This window comes from Apium graveolens, chromosome 6 (assembly GCF_009905375.1).
Source record: "Apium graveolens cultivar Ventura chromosome 6, ASM990537v1, whole genome shotgun sequence".
Taxonomy (NCBI): domain Eukaryota; kingdom Viridiplantae; phylum Streptophyta; class Magnoliopsida; order Apiales; family Apiaceae; genus Apium; species Apium graveolens.
Window position 1 is genome coordinate 86,351,916 of NC_133652.1, and position 16,776 is coordinate 86,368,691.

The window sequence follows — 16,776 nt, forward strand, 5'->3', positions numbered from 1 at the left end:
TGGCATGCACATCTTTTTTCTTAAATTACGCCATGCACGTATGCAGTATTAACAGCCCAAGATTATTTCAAAAAAACAAACAGCCCAAGATCAATAATTTGGCGCACTTTTAATAAATTTCTGAACTTAATTAAGATTTAGAATTAATCCATTAACACAGCAAATCCGTCCCACTCTTTTATTCTCTTAGGCAGCATTGTAGCAAAAAGGATGACTTGAAAGATCATCTAAACTCTAAACTAATAAAGTTATTTATTCTGACAGATAAATAAGAGAATAAACTCAGTCACAAAGTAAAATTTAGATTAAGACATAAACAGCTGTTACATTACATAATTCGAAGGAGATACTTAGTACACAGTATGTCTGTTCTGCAATGCTAGTATAAAACTCGACCAAACTTGCGTTTTGGCATCAGTTTCGATTTCTTCATCGTCTTCTTAACCTTGACCTTTGAACTCAGTGGCCTAGGTTTCGTATCTTCAATGTTCCCACACAAATCTTGCGACTCAATCACTTGAATCCTTTTTCTTTTTTATTCTCAATACTAATGTACGAATCTCTCATCTTCGTCCTCGCCATATCAAACTTTGTTTGCATGTATTCCCCAACATTCTCGAATTTAGTTCTGTCACTTATTTGCTTTCTATCCAAGCTCGCGTTATCATAGTTATGCTCAATTTTATCACTTTTATTTGAGCTGAAGCAATTCGAGATTTTTTCCTCGGGACAGATGCTTTCCTGCATACCTCTGACGGTTTTCAGTTGTTCCTCGTTCTTGATCATCTGCGATGATGTCTCTGACTTGAACATCGTTAAAAGGTCGTATTCAGTACACATGATTTTGAGTTAATCGGTAGAATTTGACGAGAATCCTGCAGTTAACTATCTATGCTTATATTTTACCTGGGCTGTGTAGTTGAATGTAGCGACCAACTTATCCGAGATATTTATATATATAGACAAACTTAAGTTTCTACTGCATGTGGGAACACTATGTATCCTGTTCTTGGTATAATAGGGAAATACTATTGTCAACGTCCTTAGCCTATTATTCAAAACCTAATCAATTATTAATAAGAAGACCGAGATGATGAGTGCGATATGTCAATTTCCCTTCCCCTTTATAATTTGTATCGCTACTCATTATTATATTCTATTTGCACAAATTATAATACTTGAAAAAAACTTAAATTTATTAGATCTTCTACAAATTTACATTGCTTGAACAAACTTATATACTGTACCTCAAAATCTCAGAACTCAAGCAAGGTGTTAATTTTTTTCAATATATGTAACTATAGTGTATGAATAATATATCCGCATAATGTGCAGTACTTTTCCAGGTCTTAATCCTTTTTCCCCAGGACCAGATGACATGGCTGCTATTTTTGCCGCAGCTCAAGCATGAAAATATGATAGTTCTCACTTCAGACGGTTCAGAGACTGCCTTGCACCATCACTAGGAACATATAAGTCTATGGAAGCTCTTCAGCTCCTGTCCCCCTCGAGGAAGTTTCGACTTATGGTGTGGGAAATTAATTAGCAAAAAAAAAATCTCTACTTGTACGGCTTGCACTTGCAGCAACTTTTTTTCCGGTGGTAGATTATTACGATTTTTAAAAAAAATGGGGATTTGATTAAAGGAATTTTTTTAGAAACAAGTATAGGTTTCTGGTTGGGGTTTTTTTCAGAAAGTTTCGGCTACTGTTTGGAATTTAAGGAATTGTAGGCGAGGACTATGCAGACTGTGGGAGCATATCATAGCAGCGAGAATATCTAGAGATTAGGGGATGGGGATCATTCAGAAAGCTCACTTAGGCTGGAAAATATTTGCAACAGACATGCTGACTAAAAGAATATGTGCATTATTATCTCAAGCTACAGGAACATCACTAGCATTTTTCGGCATTTGTTTTCGTTCTTTGGGCCTTCTATGGTCTACTTTCATTTGATAGCATGGGTCATGGGAAGAGCAAAAACACACTAGATTCTACTGTCAAACAAAACCTTATCACTTGCTTGCACGATTCCTCCACGAGCATTTATAACAAAATGTTGGGAGTTGTAATCTACAGTCAAGTATTAAACTAGCCACATAAAACGTTAATCATGATAACTATCTAAAAGGGGAACTCATATCTAGCTCATGATTAGACATTCCCTGACCATTAATTGCATGGTTCTGCATCTGTTTCAGATTTGCTCTGTGTTCAATGCTGATTAGCCTGTGGAGTGAGTCAGGACGATTGCTTCTTTCATAGACATCAGGCGCTCGAAAAAGAAGTGGCAAAAGAAGAATTAGTAAGCACAGTTGTGTGTTAAACAGGTCAAAGAACATTATCGCCCTAAAAATAAACATCGAGAGTTGCATAAGGTACAATATCCTCCGTGTAAAGATCACAAGTGAAAGTCAACAAGATAATACCAGCTATCTTGTTACATACTAGCTAATTTTTTGATTGATACAGAGTATCTAGTTAATAGTATAGAACATTATAACCTCAAATTTGTGCCAACATTAGCGATCCTATTTGTTTATTAACCATTTACATGGCACAGACCCCTTGTTTACATTCTACACGGAGATTAAGCACTTAATCGTTCAACATATTATCTTCCAAATTCATATTCACTTGAGAGTAATTAATATAATCTCGCAGTTAGAACTAAAAGTTTGTGATTACAAAACGTGAAGCAGGGAAAGATTTATTTATGCAAATATAAGAATTCATGTAATTAGACTTTACCAGGCAGTTGCATCCGTGGGCCACTAATATTTGGTCTCCGTTGACCAAAAGGGAATCCTTGCATCAGGTTTCTTTCCTGCATTAAAGCATTGAGCTGGTTGCTGAGGTGAGGAGGTACTGGTCCACCTCTGGGGTACTCATGCAGTGCATTTGGAGGAAAATTTTGTGGCACTTGCATCTGCTGTAGCATTTGATGATGCATCGAAAGATCAAATTCAATTGGAGCAGAGTGGTGCTGATGTAAGGGAGGACGAATCATATTTATAGGAAACTAATAATTGATGCGGCCATCATGGTCATGGCTGATACCTTCTGGAACCATAAATTTCATCTCGGAAGTCATGTGAATAGGATGATAATCTGGAGGAGTAAATATTGGTCTTCCATTACTCATTTGTGGGGAATGAAATTGTGGCGGAGATGCTTTGGCATGAAGATTCTGATACTGTATCTCAAACTCGGCAGGGTCACAAGGACCACGGTTTAAATGAGGTCCTTCTTGAGCTCTGAAAGACCGTTCATCTTTGTAACCAGCATTAAGAGCTGTCAATTTTTCTGCAATGCCAAATGATGTGTTGGATAAAATTTCACTGATATTCATATTCCCGTCAGGAATATATCTCGATTTACTGGGGTTCAGTTGATCACCAACAAAAAGTAAACTTTCCTCTTCAGGTAGCTGACTTTGAACTACCCCGTGCAACCCATGTTTAGCTCTGCCCTCATTTCGCATTCTCAAGGATTCTATATTAATATAAGGATCTGTATGCCCTAACCATTTTTGAATTTCTACCGGCTTGGTTTTCTGTTCTGGATTTGATGCCAGCCTTCTGTTTTCAAAATTTAACCGGTTGAATTCAATTTCATCTATAGTAGCAGGATGTGATCCATCATTTCCAACATGAAAAGATAGTCCACGAGGCTCATTATCATCATATTTTGCTGCCCCGGCTATGCTTCTGTGCTCAGACACCGGTGCTTCAACTGACTGCAGCTCCTTCATGAAAGCAGTTCCAAAAAGTGCTTCAAGGGTGCTATTTTTCCCGGAGTCTTGAAGAGGTTCTTCATCTGCCTTTCTTGACTTGTCAATCGCAGTACTAGTAATACGTACTTCAGTAGTACGCGGTTGTCCAGATAATCCAATCTCTTCATCAGGGGATGGGGTCATATCTTTCAGATTTTCATCTTTCTGTAACAGTGAAAGTAGATGCAGAGATGCATGACTGTCTACACTAATTTTTGGCTGCATCTCCGCAGCATCAGTGGCACTGTTGACATATACAGGTGGCTGCAAAACCGAACTGTTCTCACTATATTCAGATAAGATCTTTCCTTCAAGATCCTCACATGTAAGGACTGCAGGAACGGCCTCAATATTTTTTTGATTGTATGACTGCTCAAATATCCCAATTGTGGCAAAAGATATGCTATTAGATAGATTATTAAATTCAGAACTCCGGTGCATAAGTTCTGGTGGAATGCATTGTGTGGCTTCCACATCAGATGCTTGTACTCCAGCTTTCCCACCACTCACAATCAGTGAAAGCAAGTCATCGGGGCCAACGGATGTGTGTTGTTCTGGCGGCTTTTCTGCACGGAGAATTAAATGATAAAAAGAAAGCTTACAAAATGATCTTTATAAATAGATGCAAAACTCAGTTACAATTTTTTTTGCTTATTAGAGGGTAGTAACTTGTAGTTTAAAATATACCATCTTCAAGAAACCAGTGAGAAAATTTGGAAGATTGGACCATATTAGGGATCTGCTTGACATCAGGTTTGCCATCATAAAGCTACAAGGAAGCAACACACGAGTCAGATTCTAGCTTACGAATTAGATTAACCCATTGATCCACCTTTGCTCAAAAAACATAGAATATACACATAACCTAATTCAATTTCCCTTTTGCGAGTAAATTAAGCCAACTAACAAACACATTTTATTTTCTGATACCTGTATACCAAGAGGTAACATAGTTTTCCAAAGTGGAACTATTACCCACCAAAAACAATATAGAATTGAGTACTTTTGATTTTATTACCTAAAAAGAACACGTACGTGTGGGTTTATGTGCATAAGAAATACAATAGCTACATAAACCCATCGAGTTATTCTAACTAGATAAGAATCAAGACAAAATTTGAACAACGATGAATCATTAAGAACAAAGAGAAATAGGGTCAACAAAAAAATTCATCAAGAACAAATATACCTCTTTCAGATTTGCGGAAGTGTGTACTGTTTGGGAACTACTAAATAGCTTATCCAGGATTGACCTTGATTTATCCTCATTGTAATCGCAAATAGTGTTGTTCATTGTCACCTTGGTATTTGAATGAATCATTTCACCATCATCCAAAGATTTGTTGGTTTTCATAATACTAGAATTGCCATACATTTGATTTGTAACTTTTAAATCAGAAAATGGTTTAGCCATCAAGTCAACCTTAAGCTGTTGCTCATTCTTAACCAGCTCATGTATTACTCGTCTCTCTTCTTCCTTACTGGGAATTGCTTCTTGCACAGGTTTAGCTGTGGCCTGCAAAAAACTTTCATGAAGCTCCTGCTTACTAATCTGCATGTAAAGAAGCAAGATTTAAATCTCCGTCACAAACCATAAAGTTTGAAGTTATGTAAAATTTATTTGGCAGTGAACAAGCAGTCCGACCAACAGTATAGGGGAGAAAACAATGTAAGAATAAGGTGGAACTGTAGAAGTGTCCCTGAACAAAGGTGATTATTTAACCTCAGAGAGAATGTAGTTTAGAGCTGATAATCTATTGCTAGAAGTACAAATGTGCCGTGAGGAGAACAAGGGTTCTGCGACGTCCAGACCAATACTCAGGTCACTTGTTGTAAATTTATACTATAAACTATACCCAACGGTGTCCAATGTCAGATATCAATCCTTTGCATTGTTTCTGAATCTAGCTTCCTGCTGCAGTGTACTCTACCGTGTCTATTATATAATTTCTTCATTGTGCCAATGATAGATTACAACTTTTCTCTCCAGAAGCTCATTTAGATAATATTACAATCATCAAAAGGATGGGTGGAGTGGTTTCTCCTTCATGGCAGCAGATAGGAAGCCACATTATCAAGACTAGTCCGATGGATGGGTCTTGTGCGGTACTTCTCTGCTCAAGGAATTGATAAAATGCCAACCAAGCAACCAGCATCCACACTAATTTTCACTAAGAAGCTTGAACGAATTGGACATGAACTAATGATTAACTGACTGTATTGAAGTCCTCAAACATAACACGAAGAGGGAAAGTAAAAAAAAAAGATATCTATACGAGACTATGAGTTCAATGTCTATCATATATGGAGGTCTGCACACCCACCACACCAAAAAGATTAAAGTTATCTAACACAATAATATGACCAAGCCACCAAAATATTTTTTTATTACGCTGATACACAGGTTGCAATAAAAAGGCTTGGACAACAAAATCATTGTCTAAAATATTTTAAGGACAGGACTTACGACTTTCTCTTGTGCAGAAGTAATAACTTTTGGTCCGGAAAGTTTCTCCAAAGTTGTGCTTGCAAAACCAGGAGGTACAAGTGGTCTGGGTGCAGAAGTATTTGATAGAGAATTATTGCCAGAGTGAGTATTTGATAGAGGTTGACTTCCAGAGTCGCATTTACTGTCTTGCTTCAAAGCTCTACCCTCTGTGGTTTGTTCAAGAGAGGCAGCATAAGCTGTGAAAAAGTCATCTTTTTGCTTATCAACATGCATTTTCTGCTTCTCTTGTAAAACTTTTTGTTGTTCCTTCCTCATTAATTCAAAGGAAGCTGAGAAGAAAGTCATATTCAATTTCAGTCGATAGCAGATAATCCAGCCAAGAAAAAAGAAGGAATGAATATGTAAACAATTTGGAAAATTAATAATGACATTAAAAAAACCTTTGCGCTTCTGTTCCTCTTCTGCCCTGTCCTCACTTGTATAACCCGTAGAACCAAAAGTTTCATCATTGATTGAATCACTAATTTCTCGTCGAGTGTGAGGAACCGCCTGAGTACAAAACAAATATAATCTTTGGTAAAACCAGCATAAAATAACCTTCATTGAGGTGATAATCCCCATAGTTATGTAAATTGGTATCATGTGCAGAGTAGATAAAAAATTGAAGTAGGCCGCGACAAGATCATAGAAGGGAGAAATATTATAACAATTATTACCTTATAAGGACGAGGGGGATGATACGGCTCGTTACTTTTCTTGAGCTGAAAGTGATTATTTCCTTGAACCTTTGAAGCCATCATTCCAGTTGCATACCCAGAAGGTCTTGGTAAAGAACCACTTCCAAGAAGCCCATCATGATCAGTGCTTTGCCAAGAGCGTCGAGATGGGTTTCCCTGCTGCCTGCTCGACTCTGTAGAACAAATTAAATATTCTGGACATAAGTGAATGCTTTACCCACCAGAGCAATCCTGTCTCATAATTTTACAAGTTTGATTTACTATTTCATTATTTTCTTTAATTTAGGAAAGTTCAAGCAAGTAAGATTTCCAGGTAATACCAACCACTCAAATATGTAAACATTACTGGGGTTACCCCTAATGAGGGATTGGTAAACTAAATATTTCTATAAAATAAGAAACTATCATGAATCTGCCAATCTGGTAAGAATACATAAGTCTTGCAGCATATCATTAATTATTTTGTTGATATCATGATCACCATACGATTAACTTTGGAAAGTTGGCTTCTGCTGGTATAATTTATGCAAAAGAGGTTAGGGAAAATATACAATCCCGTTTAAGATTAGTATCCTAGGAAATTCATAACCAACTACATATATAATAAATTCGAGATTGAAATTTACAACCCATTCGGTAATTATCCGACTGGGAGTCCTCCAAAACATATATTACGCTATTCCTTGTAGTACTTGTTCAGGCTCGCAGAGGAAAAAGACAAAAAGGCTCTAAGATAGAAATTAGATGGTGGTGAATTAACTTAAAGAATATCGACTGACTACAGTACAAAAACCAACCTGAATCTCTATCAGACTGAGAGTCACTGTCTTTATCGCTTTGTCCAGAAGAACGACTTCCCCACTTTCCATATATTCCTCTAGAGTAATTACTTGAATCACCTCTAGTTGGTGGTGACGAACTGTAATCGCCACGTCTAGAACCTAGCAACTGGAAGCTACCAGGACTTGGGATTTTTTGTTTTGTGGTGTCCTCGGACTCACTGATATTAATTTTTAAAAACAAAGCAACAGTTAATGGCATGCACATAACCACTAGAGCAGGAGCAAACAAATGTTAATAAGTTGATGCCCTCACTATAACAGTGATCATAAAATGTGGAAATTTAATTGTACTTGTTGATAGCGAAATCAGATAAATTTCTTGCCCTAAAATTGACCGATCAAATCCTGTTGGCAAGTTTTTGCATATTTCCAACTGACTCAAAGATAAAAGAAACTTTCGCGTATAAGAAACCTCATTACACCTGCGACACAATTAAAGAAAAAAATTTGACCAGCTTTAAACACGTTCAAATTAAAGTAAAAAAATCTAGAAAAATTAGGTGAAGCAAATAAAGCCAGTGAATTACTTATGTGATTCATCACGAACTTGAGACGCATTTTCTTGTAAACTTTGATCCTCAAATTCAAAGCTCATTCTGTTCATTTTCTAGAAGAAATATACTACTTCCACAATCTCGCTACAACCAATGCAATCTCCCAGCCAAAGACAGCCTCAAACCCCACTAATAAAAACCGAAACCTCGAAAAGCTTAATACCCAAATCGCAAAAACAAACCTACATAACAATTCAGTTGAAAATACATGACCACAACAAAGCACCTCCCAAGGCTAATCAAATTAATTCCCTCATTTAACCACAACTAAAACTCCACGAAACGGTTAACACTCTATAGCTTATCGAATCTTGAAAATCGAAATAAATCTAAAGGCACTAAATTACAAGTGAAACAACTGATCCAGCTCTATCTAAACAATTGAAACAATCAAATTCCCTAATAATAAAAGTTGTCCAGTACAAAATTAAAGACCTAATAATATCATGCTACAAATATTCATTGACCAAGACTAACACTAATTATACAATAATGAAATGAAGTTAACTAGATCGAAAAATTAAAGTTAAAAGAATGATGAGAACTAGGAGAATTAAGGTTTGTTGAGTAGATCGTAGAGCTAGATGGATTGTAGATAGTTAAAATATTTAGAGCTTCAAAATTTTATGGAGACAGACATAATACAAGTATCAGAGAGATATAGACATAATACAAGTATCAGAGAGATATACAGATGCTATAAAGCAGCTTCTTCGACTTGGACTAATTATTTATTTATTTATTTATTTTATATTTGGACTTTAATTCTGATGTTATTGTAATTTGTTGCTAGGGTAAAATCAAAATTTGAAACTTAAAGTATCATCATATTGTCGTGTACAACCTATTTGTGAATGACTTTTCCTTTGCACAACTTTTCAAGTCCACAACCTTTTGTCTTTTCAAACTTTAGATCTTCCAAACCTTTGGTTTTTCATTATCTTGTAACTTATGATTAGATGGCCTATATAAAGGTTTGTTTGTACATTGTTTACATACATGAATAAGATGAAAATTATCCTCTCCAAAGTTTCTCTCTAATTTCTAGTATATCTATTATATAAATATAACACGTTATCAGCACGACGTTCTTATATTTAGCGTATCTGTTTTTCTGGTGGCCGGGAGTCGATCTTTTAAGGTACTTTATCTCCTTACTTCTTGTAACATGAAGTGCGTGCTAATAGTAAATGTTCTGAGCACGCATGCTGGTACTGGGTAGGCATCTTACGCCATAAGTTTCATGTTCTTTATATGATGGCTCACTTGTTTTCTGTAATGCATGTGTAATTACTTGTCCTTAGCATACAAATACATGACATGTGCGTCATGATTTTCTTGGCTTGTGAATCACAAGTGACATGTGGTGCTGTAGCTTTTAAACTTGTTCATTTAATTTTCTGTATATATGTTTTGGGGTCTTCCTTTTGCTTTTGACTACCAAAACCTATTGCCTTTTCCTTTAGTTGGTGGAGTTGGATTTAGATTTGGTAACTCATTCACTCTTATGTTTGTACTATGGACTCAACGATTATGGTTCATGCAGTTTTTATAGTCTTATTATTTCCTATTATTTTCTAACCGTGTTATGATAATTAAGGTGAATATATAATTTTATTATATGTTCTGTATAAAATATTTTATTCCACTTATTTATTAGTGTTCTTATCATCTTTGTTATAATTTGCTATTATTTCATATGATTTTTCTTTTAAATATAATTATTTTAAATATTTGTGATTTAAAAAAAAATATGTATTTGTAATAGATTAATGTGCACATACTTGTCCCGTATTTTTATGAACCAAGTGTATAACATATTTTTAGTATGTACATTATGTTTACTTGGTAATATATTTTAGTGACATGTTTGATCCTTTTATACCATGCATATAAATTCTGGTGTATTTTTAAATATTAAACCGAGGTTTATTAAAATTGTTATTCTCTTATTTTGATCTTTTCCTGCATAATATACCTTGTACGTAGCTTTTGCCATGTTAAGGATTTTATTTATATTCAATTGATATGCCTATTTTTAAACTTATACACGCATTTGGTTGTCAATTTTTTGTTATTTTGTGAATATATGCTTACTTCTTAACAACAATGGCTCGTGTATGAATGTGTATTCTTTAATACGTGTTTGCTTTCATGAATTTAATTTAATTATATTTTTGTAGAAAGAAAAATGTCAAATCTCACGAAACTTGAATTCAACGCACTTGATATCACCGGCAATAATTATTTAACGTGGATTCTTGATGCTGAAATCAACCTTAATGCTATGGGTCTTGGAGACACCATAAAGGAAGGAAATGTGAAAACTGAGCAAGAAAAGGCAAAAGCCATGATATTCCTTCGACATCACCTTCATGAAGGCTTGAAAACTGAATACTTGACTGTTAAGGATCCGTTAAACCTTTGGTATGATCTAAAAGAGAGATATGATCATCAAAAAACTGTGATACTCCATAAGGCTCGCTATGATTGGCTACACTTGCGCTTGCAAGATTATAAAAGTGTAAGCGAGTACAATTCAACAATGTTCAAAATCACTTATCAACTGAAATTATGCGGTGAAAATGTAACCGATAAAGATATGCTGGAAAAGACTTATTCCACTTTTCATGCCAACAATATGCTCCTGCAGCAGCAATATCGTGAACGAGGGTTCACGAAATATTCTGAACTTATTTCTGTCCTGCTTCTTGCTGAGCAAAATAATGAACTTTTGATGAAAAATCATCAAGCTCGTCCAACTGGTTCCACACCATTCCCTGAAGTGAATGTTGTTACTAATATTGATTTTGGACGAGGACGTGGATTTGGACGAGGCCGTGGACATGCCCGTGGACGTGGTTTTGGGCATGGTCGAGGTCATAAATATCGAAACTTCTCAAATTTTAAAAGGAAGCCTCACCACCAGAAGTGGACAAAGAATGATGAAAAGCCTAAGGGAAATATGATGGGTCAAAGGGTTGAAAGCATTTGTAATCGTTGTGGAATGAAAGGGCACTGGAGTAAAACATGTCGTACCTCCAAACACCTTGTTGATCTCTACCAAGCTTCTTTAAAAGGTGTTGAGACTAATTTTACTGAGCAACATGATCCTCTGGGTCTTTCCCAGCTTGAAACTCACCTTGGTGGAGATAATCAAATTGATCCACTCAACTCTACTCACATGGAAATGTCTGATTTCTTTGGAGATGGCAATATGGAGGTGGCCAAATTTGCAGGTGATGATGCCAATTAAATAAAAGGCCTTGTTTTATTTTATTAAGTGTTTATGTATTTACGGATGAACTATAAACTTTTTGTTTGATCTGTTGCTTAATTTCAAATCAATGGAATGTTATGAGATATTTTATTTTCTAATTTTGCTTTATTTTTTAGAAGAACGTGGCTAGCAGCCTCTCATCATATGTCATAAAAGATGAGGAATCACTTTGCTTAGCAGACAGTGCAACAACACACACAATCCTAAAAAATCAAAAATATTTTTCGCATCTAAAGTTAGCTAAAGCTAATGTGAACACCATATATGGTGCATCAGATCTTATTGATGGCTCTGGAAGAGCAAATATAGTGTTACCTAATGGAACACGACTTACTATTGATGATGCAATGTTTTCCATCAAATCAAAAAGAAATCTTTTGAGTTTCAAAGATATACGTAAAAATGGATATCACATAGAGACAACAAATGCAAATGATGAAGAATTTTTATATATCACATTAGTTATCTCAGGGGTGAAGCAGCTAATTGAAAAGCTCCCCTCATATAAATCTGGATTGTATTACACCTTCATAAATCCAGTTGAATCATATATGGTGGTGAACAAAAAATTAGAGGACCCAACTAATTTTATGATGTGGCATGATCGTTTAGGCCATCCGGGTTCAACAATTATGCGGAGAATTATAGAAAACTCAAATGGACATCCTCTCAAGAAAAAAATTGTTCCTTTATCTAAAGATGTCCCTTGTATTGCTTGTTTTCAAGGAAAATTGATAACTAGACCATCTCCTGTGAAAGTTTCAATTGAATGCCCAAAATTCTTGGAGCGAATACAAGGAGATATATGTGGACCAATTACCCCATCTAATGGGCCATTTCAGTACTTTATGGTACTCATTGATGCATCAACACGATGGTCGCATGTTAGTTTATTCTCCACTCGTAATGTTGCTTTTGCACGACTCCTTGCTCAAATAATTCGGTTAAGAGCACAATTCACTGATCATAATATAAAGAAAATAAGATTGGACAATGCAGGGGAATTTACATCCCAATCTTTTAATGATTATTGTATGTCGATTGGGATTGAAGTGGAACATTATGTTGCCCACGTACACACTCAAAATGGTCTGGCCGAATCTTTCATCAAAAGGCTACAACTGATTGCTAGACCTTTACTTATGAAAACGAATTTATCAAATTCTACTTGGGGACATGCGATTTTATATGCGGCTTCTTTGGTTCGGTTACGACCGACCTCTTATCATCAATATTCCCCTATGCAACTTGTAAATGGTACAGAACCGAATGTCTCTCATTTAAGAGTTTTTGGGTGCGCAGTTTATGTTCCGATATCCCCTCCCCAACGAATAAAAATGGGACCCCAAAGAAGATTAGGGGTATACGTTGGGTTTGACTCCCCCTCAATTATTAAATATTTGGAGCCCATGACTGGTGATTTATTCAAGGCAAGGTTTGCCGATTGTCAATTTGATGAGACAGTTTTTCCTGCATTAGGGGGAGATAAGATAAAATTTGAAAAAGAAAAGCAAGAAATTTTATGGAATGCAGCATCCCTTTCTCATTTTGATCCTCGTACAAATCAATGTGAACTTGAAGTTCAAAAGATTATCCACCTACAAGAAGTCGCAAATAGATTGCCTGATGCATTTACTGATGTCAAGAATGTGACAAAGTCACACATACCAGCTGTTAATGTTCCTTGTAAAATTATACTTCCTGAAGAAGATAATAAAATCATGCTAGCAAATGAGTCTAAAACACGCCAGAAACGTGGTAGACCTATTGGATCCAAGGATAAAACTCCAAGAAAAACAAGGAAACTTGATAAGGAAGTTGGTACATCAAATGACATCATAGAATTGATCACTGAAGAGACATCTTCTAAGGATGATCAAACACTTGAAATTGTTGACAATGAAGAGATCTCGATAAATTATGTCATTTCAGGAAAGTGGTGGAACAGAAAAGAAATTGTCATGGATGATATATTTGCATATGCAGCTGCACTTGACATTTCTGAAAAAATTAAGGATCATGAACCTAGATCGATCTATGAATGTAAAAGAAAAAATGATTGGCCAAAATGGAAAGAAGCTATTGAAGCAGAACTGAAATCACTTGAAAAATGCCAAGTTTTTGGACCTATTGTCCAAACACCTGCAGGTATAAAACCCGTCGGATATAGATGGGTATTTGTGCGTAAAAGAAATGAGAAAAATGAAATTGTGAGATACAAGGCACGCCTTGTTGCTCAAGGCTTCTCACAAAGGTCGGGAATCGATTATGAAGAAACTTATTCCCCGGTAATGGATGCAACAACATTCAGATTTTTAATAAGTTTATCAATTCTAGAAGAGCTCTGAATGAATTTAATGGATGTTGTAACTGCCTACTTATACGGGTCACTCGATAGTGACATTTACATGAAAATCCCTGATGGATTAAAAATGCCTGAAGCATATAGTTCAAGACCCCGAGAGATTTACTCAATTAAATTACAGAGATCATTATACGGATTGAAACAGTCGGGTCGTATGTGGTACAATCGTCTCAGTGAATATCTTTTGAAAGATGGATATACTAATAATGTAATATGTCCATGTGTTTTTATTAAAAGGACAAAATTGGGGTTTACTATCATTGCAGTATATGTTGATGATTTAAACATCATTGGAACCCCAGATGAACTTCATGAGATGATTGGATATTTGAAAAGAGAGTTTGAAATGAAGGACTTGGGTAAAACAAAACTCTGTCTTGGTTTTCAAGTTGAACATTTATCTAAAGGAATCTTTGTCCACCAGTCATCATATTCTGAAAAGATTCTTAAACGGTTTATTATGGATAAGGCATATCCTGTGAGTACACCTATGGTTGTACGATCCTTAGAAAAGAATAAGGATCCATTTCGCCCAAGAGAAAAGGGAGAAGAACTTCTTGGTCCTGAAGTACCATATCTTAGTGCCATTGGTGCACTAATGTATCTTGCCAATTGTACACGTCCTGATATTGCATTTTCTGTTAACCTTTTGGCAAGACATAGTTCTGCTCCAACTCGAAGACATTGGATTGGTGTGGAACAAATATTTAGATATCTTCGAGGAACAATGGATATGGGTTTTTTTTTATTGTAAAGTCTCAAAAGTGGAATTAGTTGGTTATGCAGATGCAGGATATCGGTCTGATCCACACAAAGGGAGATCTCAAACAGGTTATGTATTTACATATGGTTATACCGCAATATCTTGGCGGTCTACAAAGCAGACTCTTGCAGCAACCTCTTCAAATCATGTTAAATTATTGGCACTACATGAAGCTAGTCGGGAATGCGTGTGGCTAAGATCTTTGGTCCATCATATTCGGGAATCATGTGGTCTTTTAGTCAATAAAGGAAGCCCTACTATTTTATTTGAGGATAATGAAGCATGCATCACTCAGACTCGAGAAGGTTACATTAAAGGAGATCGAACAAAGTACATTGATCCAAAGTTCTTCTTCACCCATGAACTTCAGTAACGAGGTGAATTTGATGTTTGTCAGATTCGATCATGTGAAAATCCAGCAGATTTGTTCACGAAAGCACTTCCTACATCTTCCTTTGAGAAAATGATACACAAGATTGGAATGCGTAAACTTCGGGATATATTGAAATGAGAGGGAGATATGATATTTCTTTTACATTACATTATGTACAACACATGTACTACATGTACTCTTTTTCCTTCACTAGGATTTTTTTCCCACAGGGTTTTTCCTAGTAAAGGTTTTAATGAGGCATGTTGTTCGTATAAGTCATTCAAGGGGGAGTGTTATGTACAACCTATTTGTGAATGACTTTTGCTTTGCACAACTTTTCAAGTCCACAACCTTTTGCCTTTCCAAGTTTTAGATCTTCCAAACCTTTGGCTTTTCATTATCTTGTAACCTATGATTAGATGACCTATATAAAGGTTTGTTTATACATTGTTTACATACATGAATAAGATGAAGATTATCCTCTCCAAAGTTTCTCTCTAATTTCTAGTATATTTATTATATAAATATAACACACATTTCATAATAAATTGTGATAATTTATTATTTTTGGCATTAATAATTTTTTGTTTATCAAACATTAGTTTCTGTTTAGAAAAACATTTCAGAAATTTTGTATTTAACTAGCTATGGATGACGATTAGTTGTTACGTAACGAATTGAGTAAATAATCTGTCTATTACATATATATAATATAATAACAGGGATTTTGTAACCTAACGAATTGAGTAAATAATCTATTAGATATATAATATAATAACAGGGATTTGATTATTAATTTAATTAATATGACGATTATACCCCTATATTAATTTTAATATATTATTTATTTCACCTCATCATTTATTTATTAAGAAGTTATTAATTGATATATAATTAATATGTTCATACATACATTAATACATATATATATATACAATAAATATATACATATATATAAACTGATATATATATATGCATACATACACACATACATATGCATATATACACACATATCTACATAGATATATACTCGTATATTTTTATTTATTATCAATTTAACATCGTCTTCCAATATAATGAAATGACCAATTATTTTATTAAATAATATGAAATAAAAAATAAAATAGACTATTTATATACATATATTCGACTTATACTTCACTATTATTAATAATTATGTGACATATATCATGTACTTCCACCGTCCCATATATTGTTAACATCGTTAGAAGGTTTGTTGAACAAATTAATTTATATAACAATTATACCCATATATTAATATATATATATATATATAATATTTAATTCACCTCGTCATTCATTTATTAAAAATTATCAATTGTTGTATGATTAATATGTACATACATACATACCTACATATATACATACAATAAATATATACATACATATATATATATATAAATAAATTAATACAGGGACATATACACACACATATACTCGTATATTTTTATTTATCATCAATTTAACATCGTCATCCAACAACATTGTCCTCCAACATAATGAAATGGTGAAATATTATATTAAATTCAATGAAATAAAAAATATAATAAATTATTTGTACATATATGTATGATTTATACAACACTATTATCATTTTATGATATATATGATACACTCA

The 16,776-nt window shown here is 34.6% G+C and overlaps 1 protein-coding gene across 7 annotated transcripts; it reads right to left on the reverse strand.

Annotated features, from left to right (window-relative positions):
* Window positions 1-301: 301 nt before the first annotated feature.
* LOC141667013 (uncharacterized) lies at window positions 302-9,037 on the reverse strand. Of its 7 annotated transcripts, none has more exons than XR_012552448.1 (10): window positions 8,330-9,037; window positions 8,126-8,224; window positions 7,758-7,960; window positions 6,940-7,133; window positions 6,664-6,772; window positions 6,242-6,552; window positions 4,964-5,326; window positions 4,462-4,543; window positions 2,751-4,340; window positions 302-800 (listed from the first exon to the last, which is right to left on the reverse strand). XR_012552448.1 is itself a non-coding variant. In XM_074473300.1 (9 exons), exons 1-9 carry the CDS (start codon window positions 8,404-8,406, stop codon window positions 3,022-3,024), a joined length of 2,721 nt encoding a protein of 906 aa, XP_074329401.1. In that variant the 5' UTR covers window positions 8,407-9,037; the 3' UTR covers window positions 1,970-3,021. The 7 variants fall into 7 exon arrangements, 5 of the variants coding, with proteins under 5 accessions (XP_074329401.1, XP_074329400.1, XP_074329404.1 ...); XR_012552447.1 differs by having other exon boundaries at window positions 302-804; XM_074473300.1 differs by lacking the exon at window positions 302-800 and having other exon boundaries at window positions 1,970-4,340; window positions 4,964-5,290.
* Window positions 9,038-16,776: the final 7,739 nt, after the last annotated feature.

Bases quoted from the DNA above. Each gene is read 5' to 3' on its own strand.
- LOC141667013 (XM_074473299.1), bottom strand. From the start codon at position 8,406: ATGAACAGAATGAGCTTTGAATTTGAGGATCAAAGTTTACAAGAAAAT. The intron at 7,134-7,757 runs GTTGGTTTTTGT...TTTGTTCTACAG, and splicing joins TCAGTCTGATAGAGATTCAG to AGTCGAGCAGGCAGCAGGGA. The intron at 5,327-6,241 runs GTAAGTCCTGTC...CTTTACATGCAG, and splicing joins CTTCTGCACAAGAGAAAGTC to ATTAGTAAGCAGGAGCTTCA.